The sequence below is a fragment of the Mytilus edulis genome, chromosome 3 (genome assembly GCF_963676685.1).
Source record: "Mytilus edulis chromosome 3, xbMytEdul2.2, whole genome shotgun sequence".
Classification (NCBI taxonomy): Eukaryota; Metazoa; Mollusca; class Bivalvia; order Mytilida; family Mytilidae; genus Mytilus; species Mytilus edulis.
The window spans coordinates 15,954,974-15,978,997 of NC_092346.1; the positions used below are offsets into that span (position 1 = coordinate 15,954,974).

Genomic DNA, 24,024 nt, shown 5'->3' on the forward strand with positions numbered 1-24,024 from the left:
AGCGTCACTGATGAGTCTTTTGTAAACTAAACGTGCGTCTGGCGTAAAGATAAAACTTTCATCCTTGTATCTATGATAAGTTTATTAGTACTTGAAGTGCTAGAACCCAGGTTCTCAATTGGAACATTATGATTAGTTCTTTAATGAAAATGTTACCAAATAAGGGCAAAGACTAGCATCTTTGACAGACATCCAGAGGCTAAGATCATGAAGATGGTCTTATATTTCTTCGAGGATGGACAGGCGAATATACAATAAAAAATATTGCTTTATTTCTCCAATTTCGGATACGACTTAACTACAATGTTCTGGCATTTTCGTTATGAGAAACCTTGGTTGTGTAGGTGGTTTCGGTCGATGATGTTTGAATGCGATAATGTCACTCAACTAAATGTCTCGTTCAGTTTTTCACTTCTTTTCTGGCTAATTTAGAGGAAACTGGAAGTGTTGATAGGTTGCATAATATACTTCATTTGTTATCGTTTTTTTTTTTGTATTATTCATACCAGATGATAACGTATGTTGCTTCGGTTTACCATTTGACATCATTAAAATCAATTATATTCATAGACATTATTTATCGTAACTTGATAATCTTTTATTGCATTAATCAAGCAATTTGATTGAACATCATTTATCAAGTTTTCTCCTTACATATACAATATACATATACACATGACAGAAGCACATCAATAGTTTATAGTTTCAGGTATACATTTAAGGAAGCTGTCAGACATTGGCATGGTAACAAAAAAAAAATGAAATCTTAAAAATAAACCTTAAAGGTAGAAACGACAAAACTGCTGACTTGAAATGTTCATATATATTTGAATCTTTAATAGAAACATGTACACTCTATGACAGTCTTGGTGCAAAAGAAACTTATGAGAATAAAGTGTTGATTCAATGCTGAAATGACAGTAGTGATGGATGTTTGACAGCTGTTTTGATTCGTTAGATGTGTTTGATCTTCTGATTTTGTCATTCTATAAAGGCCTTTCCGTTTTTACATGGATATTTTGTTGTTATCTTATTTCTTTTTTCCATTGAAAATTAAAAGATTACATTGTGTTTCATTGAAGAAAATAAATGTCATTCATCATTTGTTGGGATGTGGGTTTTACTTCTCGGAACAAACCATTTTTGAACTTTTTCAGAAACAAAGTTAATTTAACCTTTTTTTAGTTACACACAGGGAAATGTTTCGTTTAACTAAATGTTATTTTTTTTTCTTTAATTTGAATTCAATTTCAAAGAATCAAATCGTGTGATCAAATACTGTGGACTCGTTATTATTTGTTGGATACCAATAATCGTGTTTTTCGTGGGAACAGAGTAACCACGAATTCAAATGTTCAAATGTTCAACGAAATGAACGTTTCTAAAGGCTTTGTATGCAGAGATTGGCAAAACCATGAAATCAAATAACCACAAAAACGCGATTTGTAGTCAATCAAAAATAGAAAATTGATACCAACAAAAATAAATGAATCCAGTTTATATAAACAAAATACTTTGTATTAAATGATACATATATAAGTCATAATAATATGAGTTTACTGAATGTATTTTAAAATGATGTTCTGTTTAACACGCACACATGGCGTCGATTTATCCCAGATCAATTTTAAATCGGTATGGCATGCTGAATGAACATGTATAACGTCGATTTATCTCAATTCAGCTTTAAGTCGATATGGGGATGGTGTCGTCGTAATTCCGGTTATCCCTTCGAATGATAAAATATCAGTTGGATCGACCTTAGAGAATTCAAATCTATGTAGAAGGTTTGAAAAGATTAGAAACAACTCTGATCGTGCTAACGATTCTCCAGGGCAGATCCGTGGGCCTGTAACACAAAGATTAAATCAATCAGAGAGTAAATAAAGTAAATATAAAAAAGAAGATGTGGTATTGCAAATGAGACAGTTATCCTTAAGAGACCAAAATGACACAGACATTAACAACACTTTATCAATGTTATGTTCATTCAAGGTCAACTTTGCCTGAGGGAGTCGACACTTTAGTTTCTAAACAATCTCTTAATCAATGAACGTGAATTTTAAATAAGCAGATGTCATAAATCGTGTCTTTACCAAAGCACTTATTACAGAGCTGATAGTACCATCTCGAACTCTACCGGCAGAGGTCTCAACTCAGTGCAGAAAAATGAAATGAAAATTTATAACTTTGTTTCGTGTGTCAAAGGCTCATTTCTAGATTTACCTTCATCATGATCTCACACCCCAACACATGACAGTCAGAAATGCATAAATACACTTCAACATTGGGAGATACAGGAAAAAATAGGACCCAACAATAAAAACAACAAAAAACCCCAAATGACATAACACTGGACAGATACTTGCACTTGCATTTCCTCGGAGATTAGTATTTATGTGATTTTTTTTTCTAAACAAAACTTATATTATCATTGAACTAACAATCTTAAAACAAAGAACGTAGGCATGTTAAACAAACCTGAAATAAGTACCTGAATTTATGGACTACACCTCTCCTTACAAGACCGTAAACATTTAGGAAATAAAATATAGGTAATGAATGAATCACATTTACCCTGACCACTAAAGAATAAATATGACGTCAGAGTAGGATGACAGTGACTACTGATGCACAATAACATATTCTAATTAAAAATGCATTTAAAAAAAATCAATAGAGCCCAGACTTGCTTCCATGCTTCTCGAAAATAAACGTATAATATATTTAAACTACTATTTGTTATTTCATATACGTACCTAACGAAAAAGGTATCAAGTTTTCTTTGTTGATAATGTCATTGTTTTGATTGAGAAACCTCTCTGGATTAAACACCTTCGGGTCTCTCCAGATTGTTTCATCAAAATGTACAGAGATCAGGCTTGGAATAAGAATCGTATTCTTTGGTATTTTGAATCCATTGATTGTTGTATCACAAACTGCTACGTGGGGAAGAGTAAAAATAGCTGAAAAAAGAAAATACAAAACTTACACGAACTACAATGCGCACAACGACAAATATGGCAGAAAAAGAGGAACCCCAATATATTATCGTTATTTTTTTAGTGTGAGTATTTAGCTTGTAGAGGTAAAATCAAGTATGTATTTACATTCTGAAACTTTTCACTGCTTTACAAAAATTGACATCACATTTTATAAATCGGGATTGTAAGTGAGCAACAAGGCTACATGTAGGTGTTTTGTTGGCTCCTAAATTCTTACCTCTGTTATCAGAAGTACCTTAATCTGCGGTCAATTCTGTTTACCTTTTCTACTGTAGTTATTGTATAATTTATTCTCGCGCAACTTAATGTTTGCAGAGTAATAAAAATTGTTTAGTTACATATAACATATATGACTAACAATTTGTCAAATCTACGACTCGACTGACACTTCCCATCAGGTAAGCAAAGTACCCCCCCCCCCCGAAATATTTGCCAAAATAATCAATCAATCAATCCTTTACTACTGATTCTGATAATTGAAACATGTTTGCTAACCTATGTTTGACAGTCTTTGTATTTCCATTAAAGTAGCCTCGGTGTAGGACAAATGACGTCTATCAGATAATCGAACCATTCTACCTGGTCCTACTACCTAAAAGTAAATACAGTTTAGGGATTTACTTATTCTTATCATCTTAGTTATCACTTATTTGTCACTTCCTTAAGTGTAAGTAAACCTAGTTAACTTAAGCGAGCATCTGATTAAACGAGCAATACTCACGAGACACTTGTGTTTAGTAGCACAATTTCAATTTACCCTTACAAAACTTTTTAATTTGAATGACCCAAATACAATAACTGGACTAACAGATACTACACTCTTTTACCGTAGCACCAGAGTTAACAAAATTTAAAAGCCTTTAGAGAACATCTGAGTTATCAGAAAACCCTACCCTATATCGAATATTGGAGTTAACAAAAAAAATATTGCCGATATTTGTGTATATTTGGATGGAAAAAAAATTAAGCAAAGTTCTTCGAATTACCAGTTCTTATTAGTATAAGAATATGGAAAAAAACACGGAGCACTATAGATCAAAGACAAACAACATACGATAAAACAATAAAAGAAAAAAGAAAAATTCAGCATTATGAATTAACATATAAAAAAACAACAAAAATCAAGGATTACCTGACGGGAGCATAGTTCCTGCTTAGTCAGCAACACCAGCCATGCTGCCCCATACGAGCATAAAAAGTATAAAGATGCAGTTATATAACGCCTTATTTCATACCAATAATAATCCCAATGCATTTAACCAAGTTTTTGTATATACAGAACTATTTATGTTAAACAAAACATAATTTGTTTAAAACATTATGCTTGCCTTTGTAATTTCTTCTTGGCACCTCTTTTGTATATCTGGGTACTGAATCATCCATTTAAATGACCAATCAAGCGTAGTTGAAGTCGTGTCAGTTCCAGCAGCAAACAAATCCATAATTGAGGCTAACAACGCCGCCGCTGCAATCAAAGAAGATGCATATAATCCAAGACATACTAAACAACAAGAAAGCCACGTTTCGTCTATATAAGACTCATCAGTAACGCTCAGATCAAAAAGGTTTGAAAGCCAGACAAGTATAAAGTTGAAGAGCATTGAAAACCAATATTGCAATAAGTTGTGCCATATACGGCTAAGGTAATATATGCCTGTGATCAACAACGGTACGAATCCTGGCCATATTTTTTCATAAAAAATAACATTTTGTCAGTGTGGAGAAATGTTGTAACTCGTAAGCGAGCCGATGTAAATTTGTCTCCACCCCGTGGTAAGATTGAAACACAACGGGGGTCTACTACCCAACACTAATATGCCATATCGTAATCAAAACGATTGCGAGTATTTCAGTATTCGTGTACCTAAACAAAATATCCACATGCCATTGGTAGAATTCCTAATCTTGAGAGCGGTATAAGCCAATCACATTGGTTTGTGGACACTTTTGAAAATCTTACCTTGAATATTTGGATTCTGAAACGGTGAATTAGTTACCAATCACAGAAACGGAAGAACAAATATATATCTTCATATGGGTTTACGATATCTTATTTGGCGTTATACTTAAGCGTTATCTTTAAACTTACGATTCAAAGCAGACGTTCGTTCACTCTCCTCTTTTTCTGCCTCTACATACATATCTATAAAGTCTCGAATGTGTTCTGGGTCAAATGACTCTCGGTGTTCGGTTATGTGTTTTTCGATATACTTTTTTAGAGTAGAAAATCCATCTCTCCTCATCTTAAGATTATCTTTCTGAAATGATGAATTACAATATAAGTGCGAAATGTATACTATATGCATATGATTAATCGTCAATGAACACATAAACAAGGGTAGGCATTAATGCCCTTTACCGTTAGGAGTCCAACGGTTTTTTTTTGCTGCCATTAAAGTCCATTTGGTTACAATTTCAAATTGTATTCTTTATCTTCCTGCTCAAAAAACTACTGTTAACGTCATTAAACTAGTCTTATTTTATCGTTATTCGCCGTATACCCCCTAAGACTTTCATACACAATTAAGAACACTTACTGTTACGTAACTATTGTTAAATGACATGTCACTTTGTGGGTTTGAAACTTGAATAGCAATTTGACAACAATCTTACTATTCATATTATCTATACTATTAAACGAGAAGACCTCATTTTGGGTGTCGCTTCTCTTCTTTCCACAATGAATTAATCAACACGCCTCTGTGTCCTATAGGTACAGTGCATAGTCGCATTTGTCATCCATTCATATGATTATTCAGATTGAGTTATTTTGGGAGAAAATCTAGAAAAAGGACATCTGGATATTGTCCCGTCATTGGACAAAATTTAAAGTCAGATTATACTTCCGGTTTGTGTATTTCTGTATACTTTGAACATACATATACTACGAATAAAGTGTATTTTCAGAATTCTATCTGCTATCATTTTCAAGTTTACTATCCACGGTGGTCACAGAGTTTATCAAATAGAGAGTGTCTGTATACTATATCAATGACCACCATGGATCGATTAGAAAACTTAGAATTGAAAGTAAATACACTTTATTTATATAGTGAATGTTCATAATATACAGATAAGCGCTAAAATTATTCATGTGCACTTTTGATACCTTTTCTGAAATTCTCCAGTCATTAAATCTTTTACAAAATTCATTGATTACAAAAAAAAAGAAGATGTGGTATGATTGCCATGTTGACAACTCTCCACAAGAGACCAAAATGACACAGAAATTAACAACTATAGGTCATCTTACGGCCTTCAACAAAGAGCAAAGACCATACCGCATACTCAGCTTTAAAAGGCACCGAAATGAAAATGTAAAACAATTCAAACGAGAAAACTAGCGGCCTTATTTGTGTACAAAAAATGAACGAAAAACAAATATGTAACGCATAAACAAACGACAACCACTGAAGTACAGGCTCCTTACTTAAATGTTCAAAACATACTAAATGTATATTCATGTTGAAATTGATAGAAAACCACACATTGGGAATTTTGGAAATAAAGGAGGAGGGATTAAAAAAAACATTTTCCTGTCCCCAATAACCTATGCTGAAATTCTCCAGTCATTCAATATTTCACAAAAATTTTCCAACAACACTTTACATACTTTAAACTACGCTCTGAATGCCCGCGATTTCGCGGGTGTGTTCTAGTGTTTTATTAACCTAATACATCTGAAAAGTATTTCTTTAACTATGATAGCAATGAGAAATATAATAAATACAGCTATGTGTAAAAACAACCATTACCATTATTAAATTCAGAACCGGAAATATTCCAGACGCTGATAAGGCACCAGGACCTGAAAAGATGTTGTCCATTGTCTTGATGAGTTGTTGGAGGCATTCGTTGTCATGTTTGTATCTGAAATTATACAAAAGAAAAAAACAGCTCTGTAATCTAAAGATGTAACTCTAGGCCATGTTTAAATTTTTATCGCTAAAAGACGTATTTTCTTGACAATCAATTTCAATTCTATATAAAGCATACTGACTAATTCAAACAACAATGCTTGGTTTAATAAGGGATTTTGTATGAAAAATGACATGGTATGTTGTCTTTATCATATACTTCAAAAGAAAATATACAGACAAGATCTACTGCTAGAGACTGTCATCAAAGTCATTAAAACCAGGTTTAATCCACCATTTTCTACATTTGAAAATGCCTGTACTAAGTCAGGAATATGACAGTTCTTGTCCATTCGTTTTTGATGCGTTTTGTTTTTTTGATTTTGCCATGTGATTATTGACTTTCCGAATTGATTTTCCTCTAAGTTCAGTATTTTTGTGATTTTACTTTTTGCTTAGCAGCTGAATCTTTAAAAAAAAAATGCATTTGTTGTATTATTTGTTTTGAATTTTCTAATAATTGTTTTCCTGCTTCCTTTTGTTTTTGTTTTTATCCAAATAAGATATGTTTTACCCTAAAAAAAATACCTACACATGTTTTAGGTGTATTTTCTGAATTTTTCGAATGACGTCAAAATGTTATGTGATAACGTTACAGAACGACATGCGATGATAACCGGGAGCAGTTGATAGAAAAATTCACGGCTAGGGCATTTCTTCAAATTTAATGAAAAAGTATATGCACAAGTTAATTTTATCATGGGGTACAATTATATATTTTTTTTATTTATTGCTAATGTAGAATACCGGTATCATCTGCTGTGGTATACAGTAATTTAAGAAATACTCGCTGTGCTTAAGCAACAAAAAGCTTCATATTGTGACTTGAGATGACATTTTATCATATCAGTAAGCAGACAGAACTACCTATATCCGAATATAAGACTATGTATAACATTGCAGCTAGCCTTTGTCATCATTTCCTTTAAATTGGATATCTCTGCTCCCTTCATTTTTTCAAGATCGTCTGCAACATTCTGTATTTCTTCCAAGATCTTTTCTTCCAGCGAGGATTTTCCCACACCAAAATCTCGCATTGCTTGTAATGAGAATCGTCTTCTTCCTTTCCAGTCATCTCCATTAGCAAACACAATCCCACTTCCTGCAAAACCCCCATACATCTCCATTAGCAAACACAATCCCACTTCCTGAAAAACCCCACTACTTCTCTATTAGCAAACACAGTCCCACTTCCTGCAAAACCCCAATACTTCTCCATTAGCAAACACAATCCCACGTCCTGCAAAACCCCCATACATCTCCATTAGCAAACACAATCCCACTTCCTGCAAAACCCTCATACTTCTCCATTAGCAAACACAATCCCACTGCCTGCAAAACCCCCATACATCTCCATTAGCAAACACAATCCCACTTCCTGCAAAACCCCCATACATCTCCATTAGCAAACACAGTCCCACTTCCTGCAAAACCCCAATACTTCTCCATTAGCAAACACAATCCCACTTCCTGCAAAACCCCCATACTTCTCCATTATCAAACACAATCCCACTTCCTGCAAAACCCTCATACTTCTCCATTAGCAAACACAATCCTACTTCCTGCTAAACCCCCATACTTCTCCATTTGCACACATAATCCTACTTCCTGCTAAACCCCCATACTTCTCCATTATCAAACACAATCCCACTTCCTGCAAAACCCCCATACGTCTCCATTAGCAATCACAATCCCACTTCCTGCAAAGCGCCCATACTTCTCCATTAGCAAACACAATCCTACTTCCTACATAAACCCAATAAGTAAACACAATCGTAATGCCTACATACATGTACATAATTAACAATACACACATATAAAACTAAATTTCAGATAAAAAATCATCCAAATGTGATTTCATGATTTTGACATTCGGCGGGGACATATCTCTATGTGACAGTCCAACTTCCGGTAAATCTCCAATGTAAACAACTAACGATAGAGTGAATTCATGAGTAGTAAACTCGAAAAATACATCGAAAAACAGCATCAATATCCAGATGGGTTCCAATACAAAACCCCTATCCTAGTGTCTGATAGTAAAGGCTTCACACTAAGAAACGTCTGCAAAGAAAAAGAATTCCCACTTTGAATCCTGGTGCAAAAAAGGGCCCAAAACCAAAGTATTCGTAGATCTTATCAAAAGTAGAATTAAAAAATCCATCAAAAGACACCAACACGTCATAATTTACCTCTGGTCCGGTACATGCGACCTCACTAAAAAAGAAGGGAGATTTATAAAACTGAAATCTCACAGCAAAAAGTCAAATTCAAACTATAGAAGAACGTACAATACAATAGATCAAATAATATTGTAAGCAAGTACAAAAACGCAGAAATAAAATTCATTGACTGCCCATTACTTTCGATATCCAACTGGAACAAGTACAAAGGTCACAAAAATCCAGAGACGTACAAAGTTGAAGACTTCCTAGTTACCTAACAAATACAGTAATTGGACTACAAAATCTACCAACTCAAAAGTAAACTCAATAAAACATCAGTCAAAGTCAGTAAGTACTTCTTTAAAGGACGAAAGAGAAGGAAAGGACAAATACGCAAATCAATAAACCTTTCAATAAACAACAAGGACGGTATACATCCAGGACGACTTCTCAGTCTAGATATCACCAAATCCATCCTACTAGACACATACATTGAATGTTTTAACATTGATCAGAAATCTGAATTATTACAAATCAGAGTGGAACAAGACAAACTGAACACACTATTATAGAATCAACGCCTTCATCCGCTTTAGAGAACATAGTTGCCAGTGAACAGTCGAGACGAGTAGTAAAATTCTAGGTGAGTTTATATTATCAGGTGTTGCTACTTACCTTTGGTATTGGATCACTACCAAGTATCAACACTCAAACACATACGTTCTCTTCGAGAAGTGGATAACAGATAATTGATTTGGAATAAGAAGACTCAGTCTGGAGCTTCCTTAATCCAGTAAGTACCAGTAGTATAAAACCTCTAGATCGCCAGAGATAGGAGTTCACAAAGACTCTTGCTACTCTTACTAAGTGGCATTGAAACAAACCCAAGCCCCAGACGACCAAGATTTCCATTCACAATCTGTCAAAAAGCATGCAAATTAGAATCAATAGCCTGTGACGACTGTGACAAATGGACACACAGAAATTGCATTGGAATGTCTACAACAAATTCAGCAATCTAGGCAAGAGCGAAGACACACGGACATGCCCATCATGCTCAAAACCCAACAACTCGTCGACAAAAGTATACTTTATACCAAGTTTATGGAGACGACAGCAAACATACCTCCCTTAATATATCTACTAATCCATTATTGCTAGACAGTATATCAGATTCATCAATACCATCAACATCAGGATCAAGTATTAACTCACCATCTTTCAACAACACAACATCATACAGATATACCGATCATGACATCATCACCTAAACCAGCCAAAACAAAACCAGCTCCTAGGAAACAACTAAGACTGCTGAACATCAACTTCCAGAGTCTAAGAAAAAAGGGTAAACTTCTTGAGGCAATTATAGAATCAACTGATCCAGACATAATAATAGGCACAGAAACATGGCTAGATCCAAACATTAAATCAAGTGAAATTTTTCCTGATTACTTTCAATATGACATCGAACGAAGGGATCGTCCTAAAGAAACACATGAGGGGTATTGATAGCAGCCAAACAATCACTACAACTAAGGGACATAACAAAAAGCGGTGAGAAAGAACTATTAGCCGGTACAGTCGCCTTAGAAGGAAAAAAGAAAATGCTTATTGGTGCATTTTATCGTCCTCCAGATAAAACAGATAACACCTACCTTAATACAGTTAAAGAGGAAATAAGTACCATTATATCAAATCATCAAAAAAACATCTTCTTGATTGGAGGCGACTTCAACCTACCAGACATAAATTGGCAAGAACAGACCATCACACATAGACAGTACCCTACAAGAACCAGTCAAGCTTTTTAGACACCGTAGCTGATAATGGTTTAGAACGAAACGTAGATTTTCCAACACGCAAAGAAAACATCTTGGATTTAATACTTATCTCTTATCCATCATTCAAACTAAGATGTAAACCTTTACCACCAATAGCAAACAGCGACCATGACATCGTCTTACTTGATATATAGCATGTAAACCTTTAAAACCAAAACCAGTTAAAAGAAAGATATACATGTGTAAAAAAGCAGATATATAAAGATAAAGGAAGACCTCGAAACGTTCAAGACCTGTACCAAGTATCCCTCAACACCGGAGAAATCCCTTAAGATTGGAACGATGCAAATGTAGTCCCACTTTTCAAAAAGGATGAAAGACACTAAGAATCAAACTACAGACCTGTATAACTTACCTCCATTACATGCAAAGTCCTGGAACACATTGTACACAGCAGCGTGCGTAATGGACCATTTCGACAAATACAAAATTCTCACAAATGCACAGCATGGATTCCGCTAACGACGATCTTGCGAATCCCAACTATCATCACCATTCATAATATTGCATCAAAATTAAAAAGTAACAGCCAGGTAGATAAAACCTACTAGATTTTTCTAAAGCGTTTGATAAAGTGCCACACCATCGCCTTCTACATAAACTTTAGTACTACGGAGTAAATCTTTAAGCAAACAAGTGGATAAGATCATTCCTACAAAACAGAATGCAAAGCGTTATTCGAGAAAGAGCTGTCTCTGAACAAGTACCAGTACTCTCTGGTGTTCCTTGAGGAACAGTTCTTGGACCCCTACTGTTCCTGACCTACATAAACGACATGCCAGAAACAGCAACATCATCAGAGACCAAACTTTTTGCAGACGACAGCCTTCTCTATCGAACTATCAGTAACCAAGCAGAAAGCAACCTACTGCAGAAAGATCTCACATCATAAGAGGACTGGGAAGATAAGTGGCAAATGACCACCAATATCTGACGACAAACGATAGCCGGACCAGAGGTAAAAAAAAACCATAACAGACGCCTTCGGACAATCATTTTTTCCAAGGACCATTAGAGAATGGAACCAACTGCCAACATCAGCAACATCAGCTGACACAGTTGATGGATTCAGAGCTTCAGAGGCATGCTCTGCTAAAAATTAGACAGTAACATCCTGTACATAGTTTTAATTGTATATATATAGAGAAAGTTTTATCCTGTCAATAGCCAAGAGAACACGTTCTGTGTTGTCCGACATTGCGTTAGTTTTCGCGGGACCTCATACATTCAAATTTGAATTCGGTACCTTACCTGGAAGTAGAAGAAGAAGAATTATGGCGTCTACAACTTAAGTTTGAGCATTAAAATGTGTAACAAATGCCTTTTAAAACTTGATTTCTAATAGTCTTTGACCTCCTCAGAAGAATCTAAGAAGCGACATTTAAATTCGAAAGTCTACACTTTTTTTTATTCAAACTTGAAATTTAATTATGATTTTTGCGTTCATCTGAAATATGCGTTCTCCAAAACACGTTTCTGCACTTCCAAATACCTATATCAATAGACAAACGAACCAGAGATTCTCAAGCTGACTTAAGTATTACTTCTAGTTATCAACTATAAAAAAATATATCTGGTAAATGAATTGACGGTATCACTTGTAATAGAAAGGTTCATAAAGAGAAACATGTTGTACGAGTTTAAGTTTCACTCATACGGTCATTTAAAACAAAATACATAAACTATATAAACAATATTAATATACACGAGTTGCATTAATGATTGTTTAAGTATTTTTCAGACTAAATGGACAAAACACATCTTTATGACACTGGTTTTTCTGCTGAGTTTGTAAATGTAAATAATTCGTTTAATGAGACTATACATACATCAGCAAAAGTTTCAATAAAAATAATTAATGATCGAAAATTGTTAGCACTGCTAAATCATCGCGCCTAATTCTTTCATGCTTATTATTGTTTAACGCACAAGCTTTTTTATTCCTTTATATTCAGTTATTCTGTTATAATGGGCTTCGTGCTTCGATTTTTACGCCTGTTAGTTTAACACTTGTAACACCCTTAGATTATCATTCTAAAGTTCTTCACACTAGTAAAAATATACTGATATCTGTTATGTCTGTATATGTGGAAGTTCGAATCACAATATATATTGATTCAAACATAGATATAATTTTAAGAACAAAATGTGTATTGTTAGAATAGAATCGTATTTCAGTCACCAATGTAATAGATGTATAACGCTTTAATTCATGAAACATTGATTTATTAAATGTGTATTATTCGAATGCCATCAACGTGACCAGTTGTAACTTCGACGAGTAATATATCTTGAACGACAAAAAAATGAACGATCACACCCTAGGTCGAAAATCTGAAAATCCAAAACTTATTCACACTTATACCCTTTCTGTATTGGAATATATCTTGAAAAATATAAATGGACTTCATTCATACGTTAATATAATTATTTAAGATGTACCTCCTTTTACTTTCTGAGCTAATTTTACTCCTGGTATAAAGGTGGGTCTGTCTATAAATTCCTTTCCTCGTTTCTGTAAAACATCTAGCACATGTTTATGACCCTGTACAAAAACGATTTGGTATGGTCCTAAAAACATTCGAAATATTGGTCCATACTGCTTCGTCATATCCTCCACAAACTTGTACCTCTTTGGAGAACTATTAAACTGACTTACAAGTAGAATATTTCCGAAAATAGGCCATGCTCGTGGGCCTGGAATATCCGATTTTGGACATGTCATCCATAAAACTGTGACAAGAAATATTATAACAAATATAAATATAGCTGTAAGATCGATTCCTTCTAAATAAGAATAAGCCATATCCATTGCAGAATCTAAACAGATATAAATAATATTCTTGCAGTGAATATTTATCTAATCTTAATAGTGCCTATGTTATGAATTCAAAAACAATAACGTGCTTAATATTAACCTACGTAGAAAAAATGTTTGTTACACGGTTACACAAAGGTTTTACCATGAACTCCGGATCTGGAACGTGCTCAATATTAACCTTTTTTTTTAATGACATGTTTATTTAAGTGTTTTTAACGACCTGAATGTGCTAAATATTAACCTGCTTATAAACTTTTGTAGTGGATTGTTCGATATACAAAAGATTGTCAATGAACTCTTTACAATGTACTCTGTATTTACCTTTAATTAAACAGGTTTCTACTGTGACACATTGTTGTTCGTGATCATTCAGATGTAAAGATTTTTAACAGGTATTTCAGTCTCAGTCTGATTATCACCTGTCAGACAATTTGTGGGTTTACTTTAAAATAAGATGTATGACATTACTTTTTACATCTTTGGAGATTTAAGGTTCATGTGGACCGGTTGGCTTAAATGGCTGCTTTTTCACCTCAAACGGACAAACGGGTGTATTTGGAAATTTTTTAAGGCATAGCATGACATAGATAAATAAAATTCAAATGCTTTTGATGAATAAGAAAGATAAAAACTAAAACTGGATTTTGCAAGACATTTTGTTTTCGTTCCTACAGAAGATGCCAACATAAACAAGATTTGGAAAGAGGTTTGAGAACTTCTCATTTTGTAATAAGTAATAATTGAAGGGGCACGAGCTGTCAAATTCATGTTCACCGATTTGACTCAAATTCTCGTATTTGAGTAAAAACATACTAAAACGTATATTCAAATTACAATAAGTCTGAAATAAACAGTTAACACTGCATGTACTCGATGATATATATCAGATTTGCTTGTGTAGTTTAGTCTAAACGCTTTCTAATTAACTTTTGAGATGACCACTGGAGACTGCCAATTGTCATATAGCCCGATATAAACATAAATTATATATCAATATACTAAATAAATAAATGATTGGGAATACGTTAAAGTAATAAAAAGTCAAGAGAATTTCAGAACGCAATTTGGTTCCGAACAATATCTATCACGCTTTGTGCATGCAGACTCCACGCGGCCTTCACGTGATTTTACTATTTTTAGAATAATTGCATAGTAACCAAATGCACTAGATTCAACCTTTACTAATTATGCATTATTTTTGACCTGGTCTTGATTAATGTCCTATAATAAGAACCCATGCAGCTTTCACCTGATTCTCTATTTATAGAAAAATGTCAGAGTAACCTGTCCATATGAACTTGATTGATTCTTATCATGTTATTTATAAGGAGCGCCTAAATAAATATCTTATTAACAGAATTTGTAGTGTCAGAAGTTATATTAATTTATTTATGGCATCTTAAACTGTAAATGCATACTATACGCTGTTATACCCCAATATAAAAAATAGAGGCTAATAGGGTGGTAAAGTATAAAGAAATTTAAACAAAATAATTAAACAAAAATAAAGAATACAGACCAATGACATGATAATGGGAAGAATACAGAAATTCGCGACTTCCATCGAAACACTCTTTAAGCAACAGTTGCTATTAGCTCATTGGTGAAGGTCGAAAATGCTTCATTTTACATATTTTTTAAAGCAACTTCTAAAAATAATGCATTTGGTTTCGCTCATTGTTGAAGGCCGTAAATGCTTCACTTTTCATATTTTTTAAACAAATTCTAACTAAATATAATGCATTTGATTTTTCTCATTGTTGAAGGACCGTAAATGCTTCACTTTCCAAATTTTGCTGTGTCCATATCAACGGCAGCCATTTTGACCTTTTTCAAAAGAAATGTCAAAAACATTTCACTTAAGTCTAATATTCTGTCAGAACATGCTACTTTTACGTTGTTCCCCCAAAGGTTTCACTTTTTTTTTTTGCTGCATGCAAACTCCAAGCAGCCTTCACTCGATTTTCAGAATTTTGAGATTGAAAAATCCCGATGTATCCGAGTATTTAAGAACAATCCCGAAACAACCGAATGAACTTTCGTCAGGCTTTATTATATATCAATATACTAAATAAATAAATGATTGGGAATACGTTAAAGTAATAAAAAGTCAAGAGAATTTCAGAACGCAATTTGGTTCCGAACAATATCTATCACGCTTTGTGCATGCAGACTCCACGCGGCCTTCACGTGATTTTACTATTTTTAGAATAATTGCATAGTAACCAAATGCACTAGATTCAACCTTTACTAATTATGCAACATTTTCGAATAATTCTCTAGAAAATATTTCAATAGGTTCTAAAATTTATATTGTAAATATACACACTGCAGTTATTAATAGATAAATAAAAAAATAACTTGTACCCTTTAATACATCCAATCACAGCGTTCTTAAGTTGACTTCCTACGCCCTGTCTTGGGTACACAAAAGGCCAACCTAATGCTGGGAAAATGTAATACTACCGTTTTCCCTATACATCAAACATCATGAAATTGAATATTTTGTCCAGAACTATACGAATGAAAATTATAATAGATCCAAATTTTATTCAGATTGTACTATAAAGAAACCAAAGTTTTTTTTCCGATTTATTTACATAAACTTATTAAATCAGCTGCAGCATTACTATTATATGTAGACCTTCATTACATAAAACAATGGAAATAACATTGTATATTGATATAAACGATAAAACTTGTATAAATATAATTAAAAGCGACCTCGTGCAATTGGATTTTTCTAGGTCTGTTTGATTTCATGTTATAGTTTAAATAAAAAGTAAATTATCTGTTATATCTGTTAATGGGTTGGACAATTGAAATTGTGTCAGTTAAGAGTTATTTAGCCACGGCATTAATTCTGAAACCTTTATATTTTCCCATTTAAAAAGTTGAGAATAAGATGTTCTTGAGTACAAAAAAATGACAATACGGTACAACAGTATCCTTCTAGTAAGAGCATTTTTATTTTGACTTTCTTTGGATTTTATTGAAGGGTGTCTCACTTCAATATAGCGTGATATGGGTAAGCAGAATATGCATGAATTTATTATTAACGTTTTCAATCAGCCTTAATTTTTGTATCTATTCAAAGTAGCACGTTCTCAAATCCGACTGAAAGTGTCTATCCAATACAACACAGTGTTGTCGTTCTCATACATGTATGTACATGATATTTGTCACTGGACGTTAAACTCTAATTAGTCAGCATCATCCAATTGGTTCTTCTATTACTTAATCATATGTTGTTTTCAGATCAATCTAAAGAATTAAATTGAAAGGAGCGAATGCAGCTACATTTGGTTAACTTAAGTTTTAATTCATTTTATTCCGTTTAGTTCCTTTCTACATAAGTGTAGAGGAGAACGGCAGTTGTCCGCATGTTAACTTATAGCATTTGTCACCAATATGAGTACATCGCAATCCGTTACTGTTTCAACACCTAGGGGTGTTTCATGTCTGTATTCTTAAAGAATTATTATTTTTTCTCTCCTTTTTTAGCAATGCATCACTCTATACTGTCCTTATCTACTATTCTATATTCTGCGTCTCCATCCAGATTCTCGTGTATATATTTTGTACCACAAGGGTCCGGATTGGGTTTTTTGTTTATTTCTGTATTCTTTAAATTATTATGTCACTCTTCTCTACACTTTATTTATCTTACTCAATATTATTAATTCGTGTATTATAACTTTTTCGATTCGTTCAGGGATAGTCACATGTTAAACTATATGTTCGACGGTGATCGAAAACGGTGGACAACAAAATGCATATTGCACGGTTATTCTTAGAATGTCTACAAAACGGCATACTTTATAACGTCATGTTATGAATTTCATGATATTGTTTCATACTACTAGTACATGATATATTTGAAGAAGAAGAAAATCTTCAAATACATAAGATTTAAAATTTAAAAATAAAAGGAAAATAAAATAACAATTTACATGTTGTTAATGTCTAGGAGACAATATGATATCTATAAAATTCAAACATTGTCAAAATCAAATGACGATTTTGATACAAATCTGGTTGGAAATTGATAATATAACAATTATAGCCTATGTATGAGGTAATTTAAAATACAGGGTATATCGACCCAAAGAAGTATATCGACCTCGGACTTCGACCTCAGTCAATATACTTCTTTCGGGTCAATATATCCTTGTGTCGCCCTCATACAAAGACTATAATTGTACATTATTCCTCTGTTTATACACATTGATAGTTTAATCAATATCTGATTGGTTGAGACTATCCCACGTGTCGTTAAACAAATCTTCATATCTCCCTCATATCAGGCACTGAAAATTAAAATTTTTATGTATATTATTCTTTCTCTATTCTTTATATTTTAGCATCCCAATATCTTTTACTCACTGATGTTTTGTTACATTACGACGTGTATCTCTGATCTATATACTGGTTACCAATGTAGATGACAAATTGGTGTCATTCATAACAATTAAACAAAATCCACATGGTGTATGAGACCATTCTTGGATGAAATTTATATTACTTTAATATTACACTTCTTGAAACCATTTTTATCAATTTTCAATTTCCATCGTCTAAATTGTTCATTGTTCATGTGTTGTTACCGTATATTTTTTGTTTCACTGCTCATGTGATGTTTCCGTATATTTTAGCCGCTCATCTTGAGACTACCCATTTGATCCGATAACACCCCATATAGAAATAAATTTATACTTTTATTGCCATTCATAACTCTTAACAGACCAATTAACAGACCAGGTTTTGAATAAGGATTGATTTATGTCACCAACATACAGAATTCCGTGTAGATTCTTCACACAAATATATCAATATTGTTAACAAACATAATGTCCGTCTTTTTTCGATGTTCAAAATATTGAATGCAAGTAAATTCAACCAACGTGTCATTTTGTGTACATTTTGTGTGTGTAAAATGTGTATAAAGGAGTAGGTCCGGTAAGGACCGATTTTGGCCTCAAATTTCAAATTCATCTGACGAAGATTTTGACCACTTTTTAAACACTTAAGTGTCTATTTAATTTGAATTAATTAGTTTATGTGAAAGATTTTAACAGATTTAGTCATTAAAAAGGATCCGATTCAAGCTCAAATATGAAAAATCTACCTAATATGCCGAAAAATGTCAATTTTCAGATGGTTTTTGGTAAAAATGAAAGTGGCCGCATCCGTGTTCATCCTCAACCTTTATATATGTTATGTATTATCATAAAATACAACTTACATTTCAATATTAAGGATGAACACGAATGCGCCCACTTTCGTTTTACACGAAAACCGTCTAAAATTTAACTGAAATGCTAGAATTATGAGGATTTCAGTAATTTAGCATGACTTAATGGTGCTAGTACCGGATATATGTGCATTGTATTGTCAAAACAGCCCATATTTATGTAGCAGAAGCATTCTACTGTCCAATAAATAACTAAAGGTTTACATTTTAACAATTTTGTAAAACTGCTATATTTTGGGGCCAAAAAGGGGTCTTACTGAACCTACTCCTTGATGAGTAACCCGCCTTTTCGTTTTATAGATCGTACATCGTCATCGAGGCTAGGAAAATAATAATTACACCACATGATTCAGTATATTGAATTGTTTTGTTAGACATGAATAATGTTTATGATAAAAATATATTTAAAAAGTTATACAATGAAACATGCTGAACTTTCAATGATTTTCTCGATAACACCTGATTAACAGACTTTAGCCAATCCGATTAACAGACCAACCACCGATATAGCCGCATACTCAATATAGATTAACCGACCAATCTCTCGGTTAGCCGAGTGTCGGTCGTGTACATAATGTATATGGCCTGAATGATAAGCAAACTATATTTTAATACTATATAATTGCACTGCAGACGTGAGGGAATTGTGATGATGTACCTACAAAACAAGTTTTTTTTCTAGTTTCTAGAATATCCTGCATAATGGCAGTGGCGGATCCAGAACTTTTCCTAAAAGGAGGGGGGGCGCTTACTGACCTAAGGGGGGCCCGCTCCAGTCATGCTTCAATGATTCCCTATATAATCAACCAATTTTTTCACACGAAAGGGGAGGGGGCCCGGGCCCCCCACGGCCCCCTGGATCCGCCTATGAATGGCGACCACAAAGATGGTTGATGCACGTATGTAGTGCAGGGATACAAGCGATATCGTGTAAACGACGTCACTCAACTCGGAGTGTTTTAAAAGGCGTGCGAACATTTCCGGTGATTGACATTAATAACAAAATCCACTCTAATTGCCCATTTACCGGTTAATATAGGTGAAAATGTATTTGTGATTAGCTTTCAATTAAAATCTGTATTGCCATTACGTTATATATTTATAGCATGTGACACAAGATAACAAAATAAAAAAAAATCGAGATAAGTGAGTAGTTTTATTTACGTGTCTAGATATAACCATTGCTAGAACATCTGAATATTGATATTTTATTAAACATGTATACAGAGACGGATGAAAGTGCAGTACGCCATGATGTGTCATTGTTAATAAAGGTCCTTCTAATGAAGACAGAGGAGCGCGTCGGATCGAAACCCTTGGTGTATATTCGAATACGTCGGATTTCGGACAATACGACGAGGACCTGCATGTATATGTTTTCATGTTTTCATGTTTATGAAATTAGTTTTAGTAATCAAAACAACCAAAAAATCAATATAGATAACATAGAAATTAACCCATAGGAAGTTTAAAGGAATAAAAAGTCAGAAAAATTTGGAAATCATTTTGTGACTTCTAAAAGTTATCGTTAATTCCGGTAACGACGATTACACAGTGTGGGAACGGAACTGTACGGTTTTCTAATAATTTGGTCATTCGGGAGACTGTCAAGCGGAGCTCCCACATTTGCAAAATAACAAGTTGCTTGATGGAAACTTTGATGAACTCTTATGTTCCTATATAACGTTTCTGTTTCAAGTTTTGGTAGCTAAAACATTCTTTATGTAAATGTGAACCAATAAAATAATAAGAAAGATATATGCATCCAAAAGTTTTTCTTAGAATGGTGGAGCTCCGTGTAAAACGATCAAAATTGTCACACAACAGCGATCAAAAATGTCAAATAAACATTTTCACATGTACCTTTTCTGATATATAGTCTTACCTGTCTGAAAGTTTCAAAGCCATTGTCCCAGTAGAAATCCAAATATATTAATTTTCTCCATGTCGAATATTTTTATTGACTGTACAATCGCTTGCAAGTTTACTGTAATGTCACTCGGAGCCTTCCTGTACAATCGCTTGGAGCTTTTCTTTTCATCGTTTGGCCAACTAGACTAATCCGAAAGGAGGGTAACCTACTTTACCTTGTAATGACTTCACGGTCCAGCTAGCAACCAAGCTAGTCAAAGGTATTACATTTACCTACACACTCATTGCACTTTGCTGTAATAGTTTCTAGTGGCATATGACTAATTATAACTCTTAAGTAGATAATGCTAACTACTTTCTCTTCTGCCACATTCATGATCGGTTTATGTTTTCCATGATACTTTTGTCATATAAATATTTATTAAAACTACTGCAATCCAATACAATATATGTCTGGCATGATTTTTCTCTCCTTTTTCTGTTACGATTTAATAACAGTTAGTTATTTGGTATTGTTATCAATTTTTTTTTAAACCTAAATTACACACTCAAAAGTGTTACTGATGTTTGAAGCTTTTATTTGAATGGATGTAGCCTGCATTAGCGGATTCGGTATGCGGGGAGAGGGAGTTTTGGTGGTTGAAACCCAATTTTTTCGATTTTTTTTAATTTTGTGGACGTTTCAGGATGATCCGTGGTTTGGATCCCCCTTTTGCAGAAAGGCGGGATCCGCACGTACCTGGTCTCATATCGTCAATGATTTGTATTAAATGATTTTTTATAGTTTGGTCTTGTACTGTGCAAGTTGTGGGGAGAAATGAGCGCGCACAGGCATTTTTAACCCTGCCAAATTCGTTATGTAACTGTTTCAAGTCAAGAGCCCATAGTTCAGTGGTTGTTGTTAGTTCATGTCTGTCATATATGTTTTTCGTAAATTGTTTTATTATTATTTTCGCCGTCAGTTAAATTCAAAAGGTATTGATTCTTATTTTTCATGTCGGGACCTTTTATAGCCGACTATAATTGCTTAAATCCATTTATTTTTTTAACTTTGACAATCATATCACATCTCTTTATTTTTTATATTGAAGATATAAAAGTGGTTTGATAAAATGTTGTTCTCACACAAAAAAAACTGTTTCGTTGGTTTGTCGGATGCTATAGTTGGGAATATAGAAAAATTCCTGAATCGTGACAGTGATATAAAAAAAAATCGTGTTGAAGGATTTTGTGTTTTCTCTGTTTTTCAGATAACAAGTCCTCTCCCATCCTTGATAAACTTTAATTTTACTGGAGCTTTTTCTACCAGTAGCTATACCTTGTAAAGTAATAAACAGATATCTCATTTAAAATTATATCACATCTTCTTATTTTAATATCATGTTTATTTACATATACGTGTATTTTCTTGGATTAGTGGTTAGCTACCACCATTCCACATTCGATTCCTTTATCAAGTTACAATATCCCGATCCTGTGATGAAACATTCTTTGTTGTATTGTTCAAATATGTATTTAATAGAGCTTTCTTACAAATTGACGAACGTAAAGGGAGCACGAAAATTGAACGAACGTAAAGGGAGCCCGTATTTCATTTCTACAATAACAGTTAAAAGAGTCTGTTTTATCCAGTAAAACAGCATTCTTTTCTAAATCAACTTTATTTAAACACAAATATAATATCGCAAATAATACACGATTTTAATATAATCAAACAGAGAAAAATAGTGTCAAATACCTTAAGTTACGTCCGATACGTTACTTACGTAAACCACGAGTACACACATTTCCGCGGGATTTTTTTAAGCACGAGTTTCGCGATTAACACTTCAATGACATTATTGAGGTACGTTAGTCTTAATTTAACGACCAGATTCACATTTATTTTTATTTGTTACAGTACACTTTCAGCAAATTGTCAAAATGGAATATCGAGATTTTTGCTAAATAATAAATAAAGCTACAATGTTTTTAAAAAGTAATGTTGAATAAATCTAGAAAAAAATACTTTGTATATCAAGAAAATAAAGATACAATTTTGCACCATATATATTGTGAATTTTATAATGACGATTTAACAGTACACATGTTTGGAAGATAGACCCCAAGTTGTCACTTATCGTTCAGTGGCTAATATTTCATGACTATAGGAAAAACGCAGTTGTACGCTAAAACAACTGTTCCATTGCTCCGGTGTATCATATATACACATTTATAGGGGTTGGGGGCAATGAATATTGCCAGGGAAGAGGCGATGATTCAAAAGTTATGAAACGAGCACCAGCATATGGCATAGTTAGAAGATCATCTTTTTTTCTTCATTTTCATTTTATTATTTTGAGCGTTGCGAATTTTGAATCAAGGAAGTATTTGTGTTTCTGTTAGGGAAGGAGACAATGTATTTGCTTTGACATTTTCTCAAGTTAAGCAGTGCAACATTGTCATATTGAAGAATAGGGGAGGGGCCGGTTTTTAGTCTTCATGGGGATTTTTTTTCGTCTGACTACCCTATATTTAGAACATTTTGTAGTGTTATCTCCTCCGACCTGGTGGTATCAATAATCATACTATTCTAACCTGTCGTACGTCCCGAAATCCTAAATATTATATCTCAAGAAAAATCCAATTTAATAAGTGTCGTTGAATGCACGATAATTGTCCAAAGTTCCACGACTATTATTTTAATATGTCAAAATAAAGGATCCCTAAAACGAGTCTTACGTATGATTCGTCAAGCATACGCTTTGGTCAATTTATAAGAAAGCTCTATTATTTTTTTTAAATTGCTGTTAAATACATGCCAAGAAATAGCCTCCGTTAAAATTCTGCAAAAACCCCATAGAGCAAATTATATGGATGATTAATATTGAACATTTGGTATGTGGCCGTGTTCTAAGCGACACGTACATGAAGGTTATAAATTAATTTCTTGAATGAAATCAAATCTTTAGCTACTAATGACGGCTGTTGGGGTTCGAACGGAATTTTTAGCGATGATTTCTTGGCATGTATCAGATAGAAAACTCAGGGTTAAAATTCATAGAACAGAAAATGGGCAGTGGCAAATATTTCATGTATATTTTGAACACGGAGAGAATTACCCGGCACCCTTTGCCAAAAAAAACCTTTCTTTTTTCTTATTTGTG

At 33.6% G+C, this 24,024-nt stretch overlaps 1 protein-coding gene across 1 annotated transcript; it reads right to left on the minus strand.

Annotated features, from left to right (window-relative positions):
- Positions 1-627: 627 nt before the first annotated feature.
- LOC139515899 (cytochrome P450 2C29-like) lies at positions 628-13,927 on the minus strand. The gene is made up of 8 exons (XM_071305650.1): positions 13,374-13,927; positions 7,790-8,024; positions 6,761-6,875; positions 5,095-5,263; positions 4,334-4,470; positions 3,501-3,597; positions 2,760-2,966; positions 628-1,849 (listed from the first exon to the last, which is right to left on the minus strand). Exons 1-8 carry the CDS (start codon positions 13,741-13,743, stop codon positions 1,671-1,673), a joined length of 1,509 nt encoding a protein of 502 aa, XP_071161751.1. The 5' UTR covers positions 13,744-13,927; the 3' UTR covers positions 628-1,670.
- Between the last annotated feature and the right edge of the window lie 10,097 nt (positions 13,928-24,024).